This window comes from Melanerpes formicivorus, unplaced genomic scaffold (assembly GCF_026170545.1).
Source record: "Melanerpes formicivorus ecotype bairdi unplaced genomic scaffold, bMelFor1.0.p_v2 SCAF_25, whole genome shotgun sequence".
Taxonomy (NCBI): domain Eukaryota; kingdom Metazoa; phylum Chordata; class Aves; order Piciformes; family Picidae; genus Melanerpes; species Melanerpes formicivorus.
In genome coordinates, this window is record NW_027142377.1 from 7,361,437 (window position 1) to 7,382,359 (window position 20,923).

The 20,923-nt window shown below is 38.5% G+C and overlaps 1 protein-coding gene across 2 annotated transcripts in view; it reads right to left on the reverse strand.

The window, feature by feature from the left end:
• Nucleotides 1–20,923, reverse strand: part of PLCB1 (phospholipase C beta 1) — a 368,463-nt gene that overhangs the window by 43,473 nt on the left and 304,067 nt on the right. For both annotated transcript variants that reach the window (XM_068153205.1, XM_068153206.1), the window contains exons 24-31: nt 20,220–20,352; nt 19,372–19,425; nt 17,777–17,996; nt 13,842–14,022; nt 11,641–11,717; nt 11,459–11,548; nt 9,156–9,213; nt 7,958–8,044 (exon numbers count right to left, since the gene is read on the reverse strand). In XM_068153205.1, coding sequence (XP_068009306.1) covers nt 7,958–8,044; nt 9,156–9,213; nt 11,459–11,548; nt 11,641–11,717; nt 13,842–14,022; nt 17,777–17,996; nt 19,372–19,425; nt 20,220–20,352 — 900 coding nt within the window. The remainder of the gene's footprint in view (nt 1–7,957; nt 8,045–9,155; nt 9,214–11,458; nt 11,549–11,640; nt 11,718–13,841; nt 14,023–17,776; nt 17,997–19,371; nt 19,426–20,219; nt 20,353–20,923) is intronic.

A 20,923-nucleotide genomic window follows, 5' to 3' on the forward strand; every position in this document is an offset into this window, starting at 1 on the left:
AATCACAGGCTCCTTCCTAAGTTGTGAAAAGTAGGCACTGATGTTCAGTGCTGTGTGTGGCGTTCTCTTGGTTTGATTGAAGCAGATCAGTGTGGCATTACACCTTTAACTGCCATCAACTCACTGCCTGAGGTCCCCTTTTCCATGCCATTTTGCTGTAGTTGCTGCCAAGGACTAACCACTTAAATGGTACTTTACTACTTTGTTTTTCTCCCCTTAACTGAACTGTTTTCTATGTCAAATTAAGCATGTAAGAGAATTAGAGTAACAATGCAGTATTGTAAAATCAATCACCATGCAAATGCAACTAATTTTCTTGCTTTTAACAAGTGAGTTTTTTTGCACATGATGATGGTGTTCTAAAACAACAGCCACAACTTAAAAAAACCCATGGTCTGTCATTTTGATAGAGCATGGCAGTGATTCAGTATGAATTTGGGACACGTGCATTTTTATCTACATAATGGTAAATGACGACACATATATTGCTTATTCGTCATACCCACTTGGGCTAATCTGTCCTCCCAACACCTCCATTATACTGCAGAAGCCAAGGAGGGTGGTAAAAGCTGTATGAGCGGTATGGATGCTATGGTCCAGGTTTAAGGCCCAGGTGTGGTTTGCCTGTTAGGATAAGCTCTTCATCTGCAATTGCAGCAGCATTTGGCTCTTGTTGGTTGGTGAGAACAAGGCAAATTGTCTGCCTTCTCGGTTGGTTTAAATACTGTCCAAAGACATTTAATGCCCTTTGGTAACAAAGAAACCTGCTAACTGAACCTATAGGATGGGACCTATCCAAACATGGCCAGGGGTGCACACAGTTCACAGGTGTGTTACAAGGTTAATTGCACATGTTACATGTTTATCTGGACCATGTGGACCCCAGGAAGTGTTCAGGTTTGCACATTGACAGATGCTTAACTCATTGCCTGGGTTAGGGCATGTTTTGGGTTTTGTCCCTTCATGGCAGTGCAGCTGCATTTGCTGCTGTGAGGAAAGGGTGGAATCAGGAAGACATTGCCTCTGACTTTAGGTATACAATTAACTTTGCTTTCCCCATAGCCAAGTGGGAATTTCTGAGTGGTGGGGACCCCTCTCAGTGTTGGGTTGTATCACGAGAAGCTGGACATCAGTGGGGAACAGCTGGGAACATAGGATAGCCTGAATTCTGCTTTGGATTTTGTCTTTCTTACATATACCAGGAAAGGGAATTAAAAAATTAACTGTGGTGGGCTAAGACACAAACTGTGCTAATCTGACAGGGGTAAAATAAGGAACAGATTCACTTGTGCAAATTAGGGAAAAATAAATCAGCAACGTTTCTCTCTCTCTTTTTTTACCCTCCTCAGGGACAATTCTCAAATTTGTGCTTTTATTAAAAAAAACCATTTCCTAATTTTGTGCAAACTCTTTTGCCCTCAGATAGTAGCTGGATTCTGAAATCACTTTTCTTGTCTCACTCCCCTCTCATTGCTCTTATTTATTATCATGTTATCCAGAACAAACTCACTAACTTTCACAAATCAAATCTATCTTCCATTATAGACCATATTCATGCTTTCACTAACATCACTTTAAATCACCAGTGATTGTGCTGACTTCATAATGTTCCTTTAGATTTACACTGCTGCAAAACTGAAAGGAAAAAAAGGTTGCCCTTTCAAATTATTTATTTTCCACTTTTTTTGCAGCTCCTGATTAAACCAAGTATTTTCTCTGACTTCCAGTAGACTGATCCATGTAAAGAAAATATCAACCTCTATCAATAAACCCCAATCTAAATTGCCCATGTTTTCCCTCAGGTCCCATTCACAAGGTATTTCTTTATGTGTGCATTCTTCCTACAAAGGGTTTGTGACATTTTTATTTAAAGTAAATGATACCAGAATTCATTAAAATTAATTTCAAAAGCATTTTGTATCTTCGCACTGGAAATGTTATGCTGTTGATTTCGAGGTTAGTGCTCCCAAAACACACGGGCAAGATCAACACTGGAAGACATTTAATTAACACAAGAAATATAATCTCAAATTGTTAGCTGTATCTTTTGTGACCTGGTACCCATTTCTCACAGTAATATTTATTCTGCTGGAAAAAATACACAATCATTTAAAATGTGGACTTGTGAAGAAAAAATGTAAACAAGCAAGCAAGCACAATCTTAATCAAAGTAAATCTTCAGAATCCTGCTATTTGGACTGAAGTCTTTTAATCTCAGACCTAGTGATGAGTTTGTCACTTAATGGAATTTAAGGGAGTTTTATTGCTATAAAACTGCCATAGAATAAAGGTCAACCTATTTAATTTTAATGAGTGCAGTGAGATTATTTACTAGTCACTATACAGCCTGAAAGTGCATTCTGTGGTGTTTATCCATTGGGAGAAAAATGACAAAATTAAAAACAAAACAGAAAATCCTAGTTTCCAAACAAATACTCTGCAACTAGGGCCTGCTTAGCAATTGCACTAATAAAGCATTTAAAGAAACATCAGGGCTTAAGATACTCAAAGCTTATTAGATAATAAGGCTAATTTTCACTTAGGACTTGATGCTGAGAGGTGCTGAGTGAAGTGTCAAGATCCTCAAGTGAATAGTCCAGGAAATGCATCCTTCAATTGAAATGCAAGCCCTGCTCCAGCAGTGGGAAGATGTCAGATTAAATTGCAGGCAGATTTGGAAATCAAAGTCTAAAATATTGGTATATATTTTTTTAAAAACATTGCTTTAAAATATTTGTTGTGCACTGGGGCTAAGAAAATGGCATTAATTTCTCCATGCTGCTGCCCATTTAATGAGGTAGAGAAGCATTTTGTGGTTCCCCTCTGATGAATATAGAAGCACAACCCCCCAAGCAGTACAAATCCAAACAAACAGTAAATTATTTCAATCCTCTTAAGTCTCTGCTTTTTTCTTTTTCTTTGGCAGATAAAGCCATAAGTCCTTTTAGCTTAGCAGTAACACATGAAAAAGAGACTTCTTTTTAAACTATGGAAAAGTTTCAACTAAATGAACTGACAAAAGCAGTATTTTTTACATAATCAGGAAGAAAATAAACCGAGACCTTTCCAAACACTACACTGCCTATCAACTCAGTTACTTTTTGCTTTTTTGCAGTAAGTTTGAACTTCACTTCAGGAAGGGAACTTACCCCCATTCAATTCAAATCCATGCAATACAAAATCCCATGAAACTCAGTAAACTGAAATAACCTTTTCCTCCAAACTTCTCCAAAATTCTTGGAGAGCTGCCTGTTGCTGTACTGGAATGCATTTGGAAGTGTTTGAATTAAGTGCGGCTAGCCCAAAAGACAGTTTGGCTTCCTACAGAGGTGCAAAGGATAAAAAAGGATTGTGGTGTACAATGCACTGTTGTTGTGAATTAGGCAGTGAACTGAAAGGACACTGGAATAGTCATCAAAGTTCCTAAGAGGTGCTCTCTTCCAGATGAGCTAATAGAGTGGCTCTGAGGTTAACCAAAATAAAATCTAAAAAGTGCTGTAAAATACATTTGCTGAATTTGACTTCTTTCTAAAGTGAGAGCAGCGATAGTCTAACTGCTTGTCAGGAACTGCTCCATTTAACTCAACCTTATCTGCATGAAGATAGCCACAAAGCCTTACCTAAAGCACACATGACAAGCTATAACCTTCACAAAGATCAATGTTTTTAGCTCTTTTAAGAGAGAAAGTGTTGATCTGAAACCTACAAAACCATTCAGTGGCTTTTCAAATTTTTGAGTTAACTAACATTCATTCATTTGACTGAGTTATTGTCCAGCATTGTTCTGTTAATATGCTTACAAGATGTGTGGTTGGTTGTAAGAGCAGCTGGCTCCAAGAGAGATCATGGAGATCACTTACAGCCCTACATAAGGGAAAGAAGACACTGAGTTATGAGAGGCTTACTGCTGGAAAGGATTGGTTTCCTGTTCATTTGTTCTGTTATTTGAATATGTATTGGTTTATGTCCCTATGAATTTTTCAGGTACAGTGCTAGTATTAATTATTGATTAAATGTAGAAGTGTTGACTCCCATTGGGTGCAATTAATAACACATGTCAAAGTGGGAGAACATAAATGTATTTCCTTTGAGAGTGAGCTAGCATGCATCAGACACTTCTATTTTCCATTATCAAGAAGTGACTTCTAATTTAAAACAAAAAGGCTTTCATTTCACTTCCTGAGAAGAAAGAGTAATTTTATATCTTTTATATTCTTAATTTATTTGACAGACTACAAAGCAACACTTAGAAGAAAGACTGCTTTGCTTGCAGTGCCTATTTAGATCTCTTGGATGTTTTCCCACAGATAAAGCCTCACCCTGAACAGCGCCATTTTCCACAACTCTGCAGGCAGCCAAACCATCTGGCAGGCCTTGGATGAGCTGAGGTGGTGAACAGCAGAAGAGGCATGAGCAGAAACATTAACACAGCTTACAAAATGATGAACCACAGGAATTACATCTTCCAGGACAGCTGAGGCTGTATGAATATGGCCCACTAAGGCCAAAAGAGTCCCGTTACCATGGCTGAGAGCAGATGACTGCAAGAGCACAGGAGTCTCAGCTATTACATTGAGATGCAAGTGTAACTCTGACACTTAAACATGAGTAACAATGGTCTAATTGATTTCAATTAGAGGAGGATTGTGTCTATTTACTGTAACCTAGTCAGTTGTCAGAAAAATAATTAATGTCTTGTCATATCTCACGTGCATTGCTTTTTGTAATTATGATAAAATTGGAAGCAAGGGTAGGGAGAAAGGAAGTGCCCTTGATTTGTATTTATTGTGATGTGCAAGCTGTCAAGGACAAAGAAACTAAGAAGCAATGACCATGCCCATCCTCAATGTGCTCCTCAGTGCTTATAGTGCCAGACATATGCTGTAGCAGAGAATCTAAAATCACACACTGCTCTAATGCACAGAATTCAGTTCTGTGCTGTAAAGAGCTATCTTTTTACAATAGCCTCCAAGGCACGCAGAAGAGATGCTCAAGGGGAAGATGATAAGGACAGGACAAGCTTACACGTATCAATGACTAAGAGGAGGAGACAAAGAAATAGAATTGGGGAGAAAAAAACCACAAGCTGTTGCTGATAATAAAGTATGAAAAAAAAAGAGAGAGAGAGAGAAAAGAAAACACGTGTGGCCTTCCTCACTAATGCTGCTGTTAGGAAAAAGATAGTGGCAGGAGAACACTTGCACTTTTGTTTCCACTGTGTTTTCACTAAAACATCAAGTTGGATTTTTTTTTAACCTGGAGTCCATCAGTATTTGACTTCTTAATTAGGTGATGCTCTCCTTTTCAAAACATGCTATGGGAGTGGCTGGCATGTTTCCATACACATGCAGAAATTTAATGGTAATACTCAGTTTCTAGTTTCTGCAGCTTCAGAGATTCATTTTTCATAAACACATCCTCATTACTTACAGCTGCACAGGCTGACATTTTCTGCAAGCCAATACCAGCCAATACCTGCATCTGACTTCAGCAGGACCACAGTAAACTGAACTATTTCAAATATTTTGCCTAAAAGTATCAGTTCAGGAAGTACAGTTCTCAACTCTTACATCTTTTTGTCATACAATAGCCCTGCAAACAAAAGCTGCAAAAGTCTCACACCCAAAAATTAAAAAGAAATGATACACCTGAAGGAAAGGCAGAGCTGAAGGGTGTAAATCACTCCTGAGTTAATAAGTATTTTGATGCTAAACGTGGCACTTTAAATGCAAAGCAAGACTTCTGCTTCCAGTGCAGGGAACTGATTTGCATTCAGTTTATGCATCTTCTAAAAGCTGTTGTCTAAAATGTCAGCACTCTAAGGCAAATTTCTTCTGCAACACAGGAAACTGCAAACTCATACTTAAAAAAAAACCCAACAGAACTCACTGGTGTGGCAGTGTGTTGGCAATCCTCTCCCTGGCTATGGCAGAGCTCTGTGCGCAGTCATAACACAGCAAACTGTGAGTCAGTCATAAATAACCAGTGATTGATGATGGCAAATTTGTCTCCAGTCAGTATGGATCCGTGTCTGTTGGTAAGAATACTAAAAATTCTTTCCCTCTAAATGTATTGAGCTCTTTATTTAGTGGTTGAGTTGACACTGCCAGAAAACAGCTTTTAACACAGCTAGCAGAAATTTTAGTGGGCGTTTGAATAGTGAAGCACAAGAGACCAGCCTGTTAAAAAAGCTGCCGCTAGAAAGGCTGCTGTTTGCATAAAACACATCGGTGGTTTTCAGCTGGGAAATCATTTCATCTATTTTATATCATAAGCCCTGTCACTAAGGAAGCAAATATGTATATGAAATATGACCACGAAGCAAAACATATCAAAAGACTTAATAAAATGAGTAATTAAGTTTCATCTAAATCCTCTCATGCCAGCAAGAGGCACATACCGCCATCAATTCAGTGAAGTCTGCCCATTTCAATGTGTGGGAAAGCAAAAAAATCCTGCAGCCAGGGCCTGTGAGGAATATTGCTGCAGAGGGTTTTCTCAGGAGAAATGGAGAGCACTGTTGGAGGAGTGCTAATTACCACAGCTCTTTAACTGATGGCCAGATGCAGGGGAAGACAAGGGATATGGAGCTGCTCTGTGCCATGACCTAACAGGGACGGCTGAAAAAAAGAGTGGAACAGTACTGGTTCAGCACAGCTTTTCAGAATGCAGTCCAAGTGCTTAGTGACAAATTTTCAGTGCTTTATGCTACTTCTCAGTAAATCAATACATTGAAAAAAATATCAAGAAAAAAGCAGACACAGTCAAAGAGAAGTAATCAAGTGCCCAAGTATTTGTGAAGAGGCATTGTTAGAAGTACTAGCAGATTATTCTTTGAAATGTATATTTTCACCATTTCAATTGCAGTCTTTTTAGTTTACATGCCCGAGAAGCTCAAGATCCCACAGCACCAAATATTAAACAAAATATTATGTATGGCCTTTACACCCAGATGCCCAAGGCAGAAAAAAGTCCCAGCTAATTCATAAACCTGATTTTAGAAAGATGAGTAGCGAATCGGAAATGCAAACATTTTTATGTTTCCAAACCATTGTAAACTTCTTCCTATTTGGACCTTAGCCTAATGTATTCTCTGGGTATTTCACAGGAAAGACACGACAGCACTAGTTAGCTGACACCCAAAGTTGTAACACAAGCATGGAAACGTCAGGGCCATGGACATAGATAAGAAATAAGTAAAGGCTAGAACACACATTTGAGCAAGTGCAGAAAAAATGAAAGCAGACGTGACACAATAGGCTGTGAAGAATCATACCTGGACACGAACTCTGCTGAAAACAAGCCTCCCTTTGTACAGAAATCTGATTATACAGTTATCTAGGTCTTCCTACAGGAAAATTGTGTGGACTGTGAACCTTCTCCACTGAAATCAATGGCAAAACTAGCAGCAGCTTCACTAGAAGCAAGAGTCAGTTGGTAATCTTTAGGATTGAAAACTGTGTTTCAGAAAATTAAATGTTCATGCAGTGTCCAAATTAAAACGGAGGAAACCCAGCAAGCAGTGTAGAATATTAAGCACTAGCACTACAAAAAATACTCACTGTTGTCCACAAAAACATGTCCTCATAAATTATCACAAAGATCTGCGGCAAGCATGCTAAAAAGATATCTCTTTTTGTTGTAAACTGTGTTTTGTCGTCATACTGATACAGCACAGTGGAGCGAAGGGCACACTCTGCTGGTCAGAAGCACCACTTACACCAACAGCTTTTTAACAGTGTGAGTACTGAAAAATAAACCCCGTTACTTCAGACCTGGATTTCAAGTGGTGCTCCATATTAGGCTGCTTCTTGACTTTTTTTTCATCGTGAGTATTAGAGACAATGTTTATGAATGGACTGTCTCCTGTTTAAACATCAGCCTACCTGCTGTAAGAACACCTTCTTTCCTGAAGGACATTTTTTAGCAGTGTAACCTATGTTCAAAAACTCTTTACCTTAGGCTTCTCATCCAGTATTTGCTGACGGATCTCCTTGTGTTTTTCTACCAGTTTCTCCTGTCTTTTACTCTGAGCATCTTCTAGCTGTATGAAAATAACAGATTTTTTTTTCAGAGATTGTACATCCTCACTTCCCCACCTCTCCCCCAACATATATTTCATTCATCAAAATTAAACCGTTGTCATCAAAACCACAAACAATTCTAACATAAATGTACACACCATTGTCACAAGCACCCCTGAACACAGCTGTTCTAGTGGTTGTGTGTGGACAATGTATCTCAGATTTCAGTCATGGGATTTAGAACCAAAAATGCCTAAAGGAGTTTTTAAGAATTCTACCATTTTGCTTTAGTTTTTATTGTACAAGTGTGTGAGGTGGACCCTGTTCCCAGAAGAGGAGGATTTGCATCCTAGAGTCCTAAATTAACACGCTGATAAATACTGGGCCTCATTAATAAAGTGCTTGGATATGTGTCTGCCTCCCACAGGAACTAAGCATGCTTAATTTGCTAATTCTTTAAGTTGCTTCCTGAAACAAGGCCTCTGAACAAAAATGGGCCAGCCTTTGAACTGCGTATCTCTGCACTGAAGTGCAGAGAAGATTCAGCAATGTTTCATGGAGACTTCAGATGTCAGAATGCTGCAGCGCACGCTTTCTTAATATGCAGTACATACTATACTTACTTTAGTGTAAACCACTATAGCTTCAGAAAAGCTACCACCTGTAATGCAATAACTTGACTTGTATTTACAGAGCTCACAGAGTGGTTTTTGCATTTTAGTAACTGTACCACTGTAGTAAAGGTGAAAATATACTCTGCAATTAAATGTTTATTGACTTTTGCAGTTCCTTATGCAATCTTTGACTGCATGAGACAGCAAGACAATTAAAAACATTGGTACATTTTCCATAAATAAACACAATGTATTCAAAGATTAAACCATAACTGTGTTAAAATTTGCCCCTCTCAGCACCATCCCCAAACAATGATTAACAATTGACAAAGATCTGTCTGAAATTCCAGTTTTCCTTTAACTGGGATGTGAACAGAAGTGCACATGACATCTGCTAGAAAAAGGCACTTGCAGAATCTTTATACCAAAACTTACAATCTGCTGTTTAATATGGCCTAAAATATGAAAGCTGACATTTTACCCCAAAAAGGAAAAATGAAGATATGACCCAACATACCCGTTTTATGTACTGCACCACCTCCTGGATATATGATCGGATCATTTCGGTCTTCTCTCTGGGAAGAAGCAATCAATAAGTTATGGTAGTCAGTAAGTGCACATCAGCGGATTTCAATCCTCCAGAATTCCTTACAAAATAAGGAAGACTGTATTTTGGATGTAGGGATCTGCCTACTTAAATTTTATTCACTTCCTGAAGATGCCTTTCATAACAGGCTCTATCTGTATTATACAAAGGGCTCAGACTTCCCTATGGCCTGCTATATCAAAATGCCTTCTCTTTAACATCAGGCTTTTCTCATAGGGTGCTGCCACATCTTCAAAGTGGTGGTGGTGTTCCTTAAGTCTGAAACGTCAGTCTAGGGGGGCACACAGCATAAGCAGATGCACATTGTCACTTTGTGTCACATTATATAGCAGAGAAATAGTCTTGGTTGGGAAGCAGCTACTGCTGGTGAAATCTCAGAGACAACAGCAGTTCCCACAAAGAGCAGGGAGGCTTGACTTCAGTCCCCAGCTTTGCTATGTAAACCACATGAAGCTGAACTTGGAGGAAACACTTGAACTTTATGTGGCTCTGTCAGATAGGCAACCACTTGTCTGAGGCCAAAGGTAAGATCCAAAGTGATTAACACATATAAAACAACAAGCTGTGGATACTTGAATTGACCAGATTCAGACAGTACTCTAAAACTCAAGTCAAGAGCAGTAAATCACTGTTCAGGTGGCCCCAAAATCTGATGGTTTTAGATAGTTACACAAATCCTGGGTGCATATAGGAATTAGAAAAATTAAGTAAAGAAAAAAATAATACAGTGTATTATCTGTGTGGTATTCTCTCCCAAATTTGTGTTAAAGCTTTAAATAAACAACAGCCTAACCTAGGTGAGTCAGATGCAATCCAGCAGAAAGTCTTGCTATTCTCTGTCCTACTGTGACAGTGAGGACAAAGTGTGTCCCTTGACAGAAGAAAAATTAGTTTCCCATGTAAACCCCATCTCACATTTCCCAAGCACTCTTTGAAAAGCCTGGCAAAGGAGAACCCTTGGGAAGAATGAGAAAAAAGTAAAAGAAAAACAAAACCAAATTCCTACTTGTCTTTTTCTGAGCCATTCTCACCAGCATCTTGTTAAGCTCTCAGCAAATAATTTCTTACTGCAATTGATTTTTTACTGCTATAGCATTTTTGTAATGACTACTTTTTTCTAATACGACTTCCGTGCTCTCTGACCAGCTCTAACAATATTATTTCTCCCTTTAGTTTTTCATAACCAATTATTCTCATTTTGTTAGCTCTTTTTCTAGGTTTATTAAAATCCTATAATATCAATTCTTACATTATCTGATGCAGTTCATTGTCTGTGTGTGACCTTCTTTCATTGTTACTGAACACACAGGTTCTATGTTGAGAAGCTCCAAAACCTGCATAACCTTACTACCTGTAGAAAACCAAACGCATTTGTGTCTTTGTTACTTGGTGAAACTCATATATTCTAGATTTTTCTTTTTTTATTGTTCCTCCTGTATTTCTAAGTGTCCTAAAATGTTACTAAGGACTGGTAATAAGAATATCCCTTCAGACAATGCAAGATTAAAATGCTCCATTTTCTTTTTTAGATGCTTGCCGAAACAAATGAAGAAAGACAAACAAATCTAGATACTCTGCTCTTGGGAAGAGAATATAATCAACTTGCCAACTATAGCTTGTATTGTCTGGTGGTGCATAAATGAAATGAACATTCCTGTCCCTGTTCACCAAAACTCAGCCTCCTATTCTTCCAACCAAAGTGACTGCACACAGCATAATGCTGTTGCTGGAGGAGACTACATAGCACAGATTCTGAGAGGAGCTTGTAGCAAAAGCAGAGTAACCCTTCCAGTGCATTGCTGTTTCTTCCGGAGAGCTTTGGCAGAGTGAAGAAGATAATTCACAAGTTAAAACCTAGTTAAGGTGAAATCAAACGCTACAGGAACCGAAGCCACAAGAAGTCTGTTTATACTCAGAGAGTGTCTGGATTAACAGCATTTTGGGGAATCACTCTGTCATGCCGCTCACAAGCATGCCCCCATCTTTGCAGCTGACCCAGACTCTGAGTGCTCACAGAACAGGAGATTAGATTCGTCCCGGGAAATTACATTAGTATCAGCAGAAGTAAGAAGGACTCCACCACTCTGGTGAGGCATTGCAGTCTCACCATAAGCTACCTTCTTTATGGTTGAAACCTTCCTTGGATTTTTCCGGTTGTGAAAAATCTTGTCTCCTCATGATGTGTAAGGATATGGATCTAGGGATATACTTACTCTTCCATTTGATTTTTATCCTTGGACTTTGCTTCTGTGATCTTCTCCTGCCTCTTCTTGTCCATTTTTTTCTTCAATTCTTTCTTTTCTCTAAAGCATAAAAAAGTAAAGGCAAGTTCAAAATGTGTCTAAACAAAGCCTACAATGAGTAGCCATCAATGATAAAGGGAATAGAGCCTTACTTTTCACATGTTTCTTTCAGTTTCTTTAGCTGGCTGTTCTGACACTCCTCTGCAACATCTGTCAGCTTCTGAATAAGCTAAAAAACCACAAAAAATCCCAAGAAACAAAAATAGGTATTTACAGCTAAACATCATACATGCTTATAAGTTCCCTCAAGAGTCCGCAGCAGGCAGTAAAGTGTCAAACCATTCCCTGATTAAATGGCAACAATCAAAAGCAAGTAAATATTCCTTTCAGTGTAAATTCATTCTTAACTTTCAGAGTTGAGCCACACTAGTGTATGTCCAACTTACACAGAAATTGCTACTTCTCTGTACTTCAAGGTGATAGTTTTAGAATATTACATGTAAAATCCAGATGCATTTTGCATGTTTTAGCTTTGCTAGGAATTAAAATGCCTATGGTAAGTCAGAGACAGTCACAAACTAAATTTACACAATATAAATTACAAACTGAATTCCTGTGGCATTGAATATTCAAGTTTTCTGTGAGCACTGAACATTCCTCTTGCTTTGAGCATTATTACATGGAACAGCTTGGATTTCAGAGTGGTCAGGTGGGTACTGAAAATTCATGCATCCTAGCTAACAAAGCTAAGCACAGATGAGCATAGCCTACATTTTGGTTGCAGGATCATGGATTCAGAATATTTGATCATTGATGTGCAATCTGCTGTGCAGCACTAGGTCCAGTCTCATTCCTACTGAAACTTACTGTGGCAGTGATGCTGACAGGAGAGGACACATGGCCAGGGCGTGAATGCAAGTTCAATGAATGGTGAATTTAAGTGGGAAATGGGGCCAGCTTGGTTTGATCATTCACTCTAGTTTAATTCTGTAAAATAGTCCTCTGAGGATGATGAACCAGAGAATGTATAATAATGCCTAGTGTGTTCCAGCTTTTCATTCCTTAGATAAAAGAAGAAATGTACTAACAATAGGCTCTCCTCTCAAAGAAAGACAGAAAAAAGATCTCTCAGCTGCAATGCAGATTTTAATTGGGATTTTAACTCCTGCACAACTCAGGGGGCAAACTGAAGGGTCTCTGCCTACAAATGAATTTATCTTGGCATTACTTAACTGGACAATACCGAAGATGTAAATTTGCTTTGAGAAATGCTGTTTCTCATTTGAAAATGACTTTGCTAACAACAGAAGCACAACTACACGGGTCCAAAATGGTTTGTGTTTATAAAACCTAAAATCCCTGAGATGCAGCCAGCAACTGTTACTTGAATGTGGACTCTCTTCCTGTGGCACAGGTAACCACTTCCATGCATCCACACTGGAGCAGCTCTGATTCACATACAGCTGGTGATAAACAGGGCACCACTTGGGTACCACAGTTCTCTGCTGTGATCCATGGTTATGAATTTGTGAAAAGACCTTGCTGGGCAGTATCCACACACAGTACACCTCTGACCTGCAAGGTCATGGCATTTTAGATGGCCAAGGAAGAGTAGGCAAATCACTTCACCCAACAGTAATGAAGCACAACATCACATAATAGAATAAAATGGTGAGAGAGGATGGTCTGGAGTTATGAAAGTTTGCATTCCCATAACACCCTCTCAAAATTATTTTTCTTTTCTTCCTGAGAATATCCATCAGCATCAGCTGCTGTTTGCTCACGCTCCTCTGTTTCAGCTTATGGCCTATGACCCTGCTGTAGCTGTCAGCCAAACTCTAGCTGTAAAAACACAGGCTAGCTTAGACTGATGGATGCAAAATATTTCTTTGCCATACACAAAGCATGTCCTGCATCCCCTTAAAACACCTCTCTGCAACAGGAACACTGTTTCAAACAACTCTGTGCCCTGGAGAATGTTTGAATATATTTTATTTTTATTATCCAGCTAAATCCAACTTCCCTGAGTGTTGTACATTTAAAAAAGTGGCATAACAAAATGGGATCATCCAAAAGCTGCAGTAAACTGAGGCTTATGTAACTAGAGGTAAGGACTCTATGTTAGCAGTAGTAATACTCCTGTTGCCTTTCTGCCTTCCATCCAAAGCCTTCCAAGATGCTAGAAGTGTTAGTGACAGTGATACAAAAACCTCTTGAAGTTGCAGCAGACCAGAGGGAAATCAAGCTCTGACATGGACTTTAAGTGAGAGGAAGACCCACTTTATATTGTCATTATGCTTTCATTACTCACCTTGAGACTGCTAAAGAAAAGCAGACAACATAACAAACGTACCAGCTTAATGTGCTCTCGTTTCTGGTACTTCTCACTGTAATACTGCTCCTGCCGGAGATTTAGCAGCTGCTGTTGTTGCTTCTCCTTCAGCTCGACTAGCTTCTGGGTCATTTCAGAGTCAAGTGCAGCTAATTCCTGCTCAATAGTTGAAGAACTGTGGTCTGGGCTGCCTGTATCAGATCTGCAAAGACACAGACACACCACCAAGTTCTATGTCACTAGGTGTGCATTCTCTGCCTCATGTTTTTAAGGCAATTACATATGTGTATTCCATGAAGAAGTTTCTCAGCAACACATACAGGGCCAGAAGATGATTTTTGCACTATTAAGTCATACAATTTAACATTTTAGAAGAAAAAACCCTGTTAACAGTTTATTAATGGAATGGATTTTGAGTTTCAACCTCACTTTACTGTCATCGTGGTGCTATGAACCAGACTTAGTATAAATGAGCCATAAATGCAACTACCAAGATTTCCCATAAACAGATGCTCATGCAACTTTTTTATCCACTTCCAGAAGTGTAACTTGAACTTCAAAGCTGTAGTGTCCTCAGCAGAAATGGTGAATGCTAAGTGTTTTGAAAACCAAGTCATCCTTGCACACACTTAGCAATAAATCTAAGGGCATAACTTTACACATGCACTTATAAAATGCTTTAAATGGTAGGGAAATCCTTTTTATTTGGTATTTTCTTTCCCCTTCAGGAAGTGCCACGCATACCACGCACAGAGGAACATCTTTGGACTGCTGCCTTTAGAAGGAAAGTTAGCACCCCAGTGGGGAGTGAAACTCAGAAAGACAGCACATGGAAGCAAAGGAAAAGTATGATGAGGAAGCTAAAATGCAACATTAAGGAACAGGTTGGATGTATTTATTTTTTACTTTCTGAAGACAAAGGGAAGGATAGATGTCATTGTGAAATGAGACATCACGACACTAAGCTGCTCAAGAAAAAAATACAGGCAGCAAAAGCAGTATCACTCTCAAGCCAGCACTAAACTAAAAACAAGTTAAAAAAATAAGCTGCATCTCTGCTCTGCTGCTGTGTTTACTGCTGTACTCAAGTGTTAAATCAGTTGCCTGGGAAACCTCAGAACAGTGCTTGAGATGGACAAAACAGTAAAACCTTGAACAGAGAAACCTGACACTGTGAGAAAAACAAGTTGGCTCCTCAGAAATCTGTGGAGATTACAATGCAGAGAAGTTGCTACACTGGTTGCCTGTCTTCTGTCCCAGGTTCAAGTTTGCTGCTGCTGTCCCTCATAGTTACTTCAACTAAAATAATTTGAAGCTGTTTTCATTGGTCTGAGGATACTAACCCTAAGTAGCCTCTATTTCTTGTGCTTGTATTGTATTTGAACATTCTGCTAAGAGGTTAAATGGTACAGTATGACAGGTGAGGGTAACTTAAACACAGCGCCAGAAGACAGCATTAATGAATACTAAAGCCATGCCGTTACACTATGCATTTCAAACCTGGTATTTCTCTTGTATTTTTGTGAAACACTAAAAAGGCCTATTTCTAAATGCTGGTTAAAACACTGTCTTTTAAGGGGCATGAGCATCAAAGAAATTTCAGAACACCACCAGCAAAACACTTGTGTCTGTGTATAAAAAAATACTTCAAACTTCCTATAGAAAATGGCTTTGCTGAATCCTTGCCCAGTTTTAGACATCGGTATGAAACATGGATTGGTTCTGATCAGAAACAACACATTTTTATGGCACTCTAATATAGGCACTCCTGACAAGCAGTGATTTATACTTTGCAATACAGGCAAAAAAATTCTGTAACAATTTTAAATGATAAAAATTGCCTTTTCCTTTGCAATGAGGTATACCGTTAGAAGTCTGCACACAAGACAGTATGTTCTTATAAGTTTGAAAATCCCTAAAAATATATTCCTGGTTTTTAAAATGCCAAACCCAGATTCTTTTTAATCTTCAGATTTCTATATAACTTCATATAAAGCTTCACATCTCCAAAATTACAGTGACAGCTTCATGTAATAGACTGCAAAGCTTTATTGCCTGATATCATGAATGATTTATGGCCAGGTCACAAGTAAAAGGGGAAACAACAGCAACAAACACCACCCACCCCACCCCCCCCCCCCCCCAAACCTATTTACTCATAAATCAATAATGTTATTTATTCAGTTTGATTTTCTGCTTAAATTTTAATAGGCTATGCTATAAAGAAACACAACATTGCTTTGCCTGACACTGTCACACACACATATGATGGAAAATACATCATATTAACTATCACTGTGTGTGCAACTGACAGCCAGTCATTAAAACAGTTTGTTAAAATCATAGAGCCCTGAATCCTGAAAACTGGCAACAGTTAAGAACAGATGAACATAGATGTATTATGAGTGTTAAGCTCTTGTTAAGGCAAATGACATTCTGTCATTCAAGCATTAATGACTAAGCTCCTTCATACGGACAAGTTCTGGCCTAGCTCCAATCACCAACATTTACAGGCACTATCAGTAAGGTTGGCAGCCAGAGCATGCTTGCAGGTTTTACCTCTGACGATCTCCTACCAAAAAGTATGAAGTTGGTTTTTATTTTGTTTTTCTTTTTAATGTTCATCCAATGTCTTAATATTTAAGAACTGCAGCTAAATCAATTTTAGGTAAAAGACTTTTGTGCTTATCTAACTACTTGGAAAGAAAAGTTTTGTTAAAACAAGAATGCTGCGCCAATTAGAGAAATAACAATTCAATTATAACAGTATCTGGCACTGTACAATCAGACACTGATTGTACCTATATGTTTTTATGTCTTGCCAGAAGTTAAGAATTGATCTTATACTAAGATATGAACCAGGCAGCAATTGTGGAAAGATTAATGTCTTAATAGTCTTTGCATTTCAAACTGATAATGATAAATATGACTCTCTTTTTTCATTGCTCCCTGGAGAAATAACATATGAACTGTACCAGCATGCACAAAGAGATAGGAGAGTGCAAGATTTAGAAAGGGACATAGCACAGAAGGGGTGTGCATGTCCAGGCAAAGCCAAGCAATCATTAAGAGATCCCCAAGTGGTCTGGATCAATCATAACTTAACCAGTAGTCAGATGTCAGTAACTTTCAGCTGTTTCTTTCAATTATATATCTGGTGCCTTCTACTCTGGCATGAGTTTTTACCAGGGCTCTAACTTGGAGACAATGTTCTTCAGCCTCAAATTCAGAGTATCTGTTTTACTCATAAATATCAGAAAAGAGGACCAAATTCTGTTCCTGTTTTGCCAGCTGGCTCTCTTCACATTCTGTGATTCTGTGATTCCATCACTGCACTAAACTTATTTCCTTGTTAGGATCCTTTGAGAAAATGTACATTTTAGACCTAGTTGAAGTTGCTAGAATTCTCCAAAGTATGTTAGTTTTGGAGAAAGAAGTGAATCAAGAGATTTAGCTCTTTAAATCTTTAAAAATGTTACCTGTGAAGCATGACACAATGCTAAAGCAGTATTAAGAACAGAGTTTATTTGGAAAGTTAGTGCAAAAATACAAGCAGCTCACTACCTGACCGCTGGCTCTGTTGGTAGTTCAGCTGAGTCACCTACTCATACCAGCGGTCTAGGGAAAGTCACAAAATAAGTATTGCCTGCTCTCATTTAGTATCATAGTATCAGTCAGGGCTGGAAGGGACCACAAGGAGCATCTAGTTCCAATTCCCCTGCCATGGGCAGGGACACCCCACACTAGAGGGAAATTCTCTGGCTTCAAGCAGAGAATTAGCAACTTGTGGAGGTTATTTTCTTATCAGAAGTCTGACAGTTTTACCTAGAAATCTTGCAGCTTTTGACTTTTTTTTCCTGTGTTCTAATGTCACCTCCATATTAAGAGTCTACTACGAAAGATGACTTGAGAAAAGATCTCCAATACCAAGAAAATTACAACTATGTTCAACATACCTTTTCTTGCTGTCTCTTTTTGCTGTTTTCTCTAGAACGGCTCTTCGTCTCAGATAGTCATTTTGGATTTCATTGTACTTTGCAGTGTGCTCTTTGATAAGGTCAGTGGTTTTCTTGTGGTGCCTCTTTACAAGGTCTTTCATTTCCTTGTAGTGTTTCTTCTGAAGCTTAACAAAAGACTTCTGTTGTTTTAGCTCTTCAATAGTCTGTGCTTCCACTTCTATAACGATAATAACAAAAGCCACTTCAGTTTTCTAATAACGCGTGACTTCAATCAGATAACCCAGGAACTGACAACAGCAGGAATGAAACAAAGCACACTTGTTTACTGCAGGCAAATGAAGTGTTCTGGCTTAAAGGAACTGAGCAGGCTTATCTGGAAATAAGCTAACCAGACTGAAAATACTGTGACAACCTTAATTTTTAAAGGCATAATAAGCAAGATGAAAATGTAGAACATTCAGATGTGTAGTAAAGCAAAAAACCACGTACTTTTCTTCCCTCAACCCCTTTCAGATGTAAAAGATTCCCATCAGCTCAAATAACTTCTTTATTTTGAGGGTGATTGGAACACTGCAAAAGGCTGCCCAGAGAGGCTGTGAAGTGTCTGGAGACTTTCAAAACCTGCCTGGACACATTCTTGTGCAACCTGATCTGGGCATAGCTGCCTTAGCAGGGGATGTGAATTGGATGATCCCTAAAGGTCCCTTCCAACCTCTTCCATTCTCAGATCTTACACAGATGTGAACACAGATGTTTTTTTTTGTGCCCACTGTATGAACACTTCAAGACCCCCAAACTCAGCAAACCATGTGGAAGGAATGATGACTTGCACTATCTGCCCAGGGGTCACAGCTCTGGAAAAGCCAGATTGAAGACCCCTTCCCAGACAACAGAGAGATCATATGAGGCCAGAAGGTATTCCCATAATGTAGGCCAGCCTCTTTCTCCTGCAGTTGAGGAAGAGTGAATAAGAGACAATTAACATACAGAATTTAATGTGTCTTATCTGCTTTCCACACTTAAATGTAGGCCCACGTGAGGTTTGGATATTGAGTGGATTCTAACATTTGTAGTCATTCCAGCAGAATGACTACAAAATAAACCGAGTTATGAGATTTGCAATATAAACTAACTCTGAGCTGTAGGACACAACTCCCAAGTGAATAGCTGGGCATTATCTGACAGGCCAGTTTGCTTAATGTAATGGTAATTTCACTTACGTAGGAGCAATGGGAACACTACAAGGGTAACAAAGGTAAAACATTTTCACTACTAATCCCAAAATTCAGAGCAAATTTAGCTTCTGTTCTCCTAATGATGCTGGTCTTTTGACTGCATTAGATGGTAACATTATGCTTGTGAAACTACAACAATGGGATATTCTTTTAAAATTCCCTATTGATGCCCAACACCAATCTCATGAAAAGTGTTCAAACATTTAGTAAGTACAAAGCTGAGAAAGAAAACACAGTATGTACATTTTCTGTGAGGTACTGCAGTTCTAATCACTCACAGAAATATTTAAGCCAGATGGCCTGTTTCATAAAAAATGTGTTTCTCTTGACAAAAATGCAGCCTAAACTATTTATTACCTGTGAGGACACTCTGGATAAGATCTTCTGTCTTTGCAGGTGCCTTCACTGAACCTAGAGGTAAAAGAGATTAGTAATTCTAATTCTTTTAAAATAACAGCAATTATTGTGCTGCTTGATTGCATATTAAAACATGGCAGGTGAGACAGGACATACACTGACATAGTCATTTATTAGTAATTTGAGAAAACACATCTCTGGAGCAATAGAGTGGCCATATGGAAAACATGGGCCAGCATGGAAAGGTAACCTTACAAAAACCCACCTAAGCTTTGTTGTCCTACTTATCAGAAGGATGTTATTGAACTGATACCACCCATATGAATCATTTAAGTGGAATTAGGCTGACAGTACAACTGCCCTATGTTATGAGGTCAATGCAAAGTTTCTGTGCAGAAGATGAATCCAGTTACTTGGAAGTTAGCTCACTCAAGCCTATGAAGACTGCAGTCATAAAATTACAAACACTAGGGTTTAATAAGGATATGTTACAGGAGATATGTCAATACAAAATATGTAAGTATCTAAGCATGTAGTTTGTGTGTGGAATAACATTCAATTCTATGCATAAATTTAGTTGTAAAAACAATTTAAAGATATTCCTGCACTTGCAACAACAACAAAAAAGGAAGCCAGCAAATTTTCTTGCTTGTAATGAACTAAAGTTTCTCTGCAAAAGCAACTGCTCCATGTAAGACAAAAGGAATGGAGAAATTTATACCTCCTTTATGAGGACAAAATAAAAAATAAGTCTCTTCTCCCCCCTTTCCTGCTTTGTTCTTTAAATGCAAAGCACATGACTTTGAGAAGATGGGACTCTTTTTTTCCCTTTGCTGTTTTTTTGTCACCTGGTGCTGGTTGGCTATGGACAACTTGAGTTGCTGGTTTCGGTGTAAGAGAGGCAGTGTAATTTACTCCATTTTCTGCTGGTGTTGGCCTAGGTTCACTCTTAGCTTCAGATGGTGCATCTCCATGGTCAATCTGAAAATACATAATGAGTTATATTACACTTCTTTGCTAACAGGCTTAAAATTATTCACTTGCTAATCTACTTCACCCTCTTTTTCAAAGATGCCAAATTCTGCAAATGTTATATATAAATCATTTTAAAAGAAAGCAAGCAACCAAAAATATATCCTGAAGAGCTGTGGCAATTCAGGTAGTTAATTTTTGCAGGGTAAAGTTCAAGCAGAAATAGAGCACGTAGTATTCTGAAAAAAATATTTTTAAGTGGATATAAGTCATCACATTTTTCAGTACAGCATATATTAGCTGCACCAGATGTGAAATCTCTATTTTATTGGAAAGCATTACTTTCTGCCATAACAGCTTTTGAGAAATAAGCAGGCATAAAAATCCTGCTCAAATCCCTGCTGTGAACAAAACATGTACACAAAATTGCTTTTAAATTTCATAGATACATGCAGCACTGTCATTATTCACTGTTCTAACAGAACAGAGACATGCTTCTGATTCCCAAGATCTTCTTGCATTCCTGCAATTACACTCCAAGGATAATATACAAACATTACCTCCATCCTGCTGCATAAAT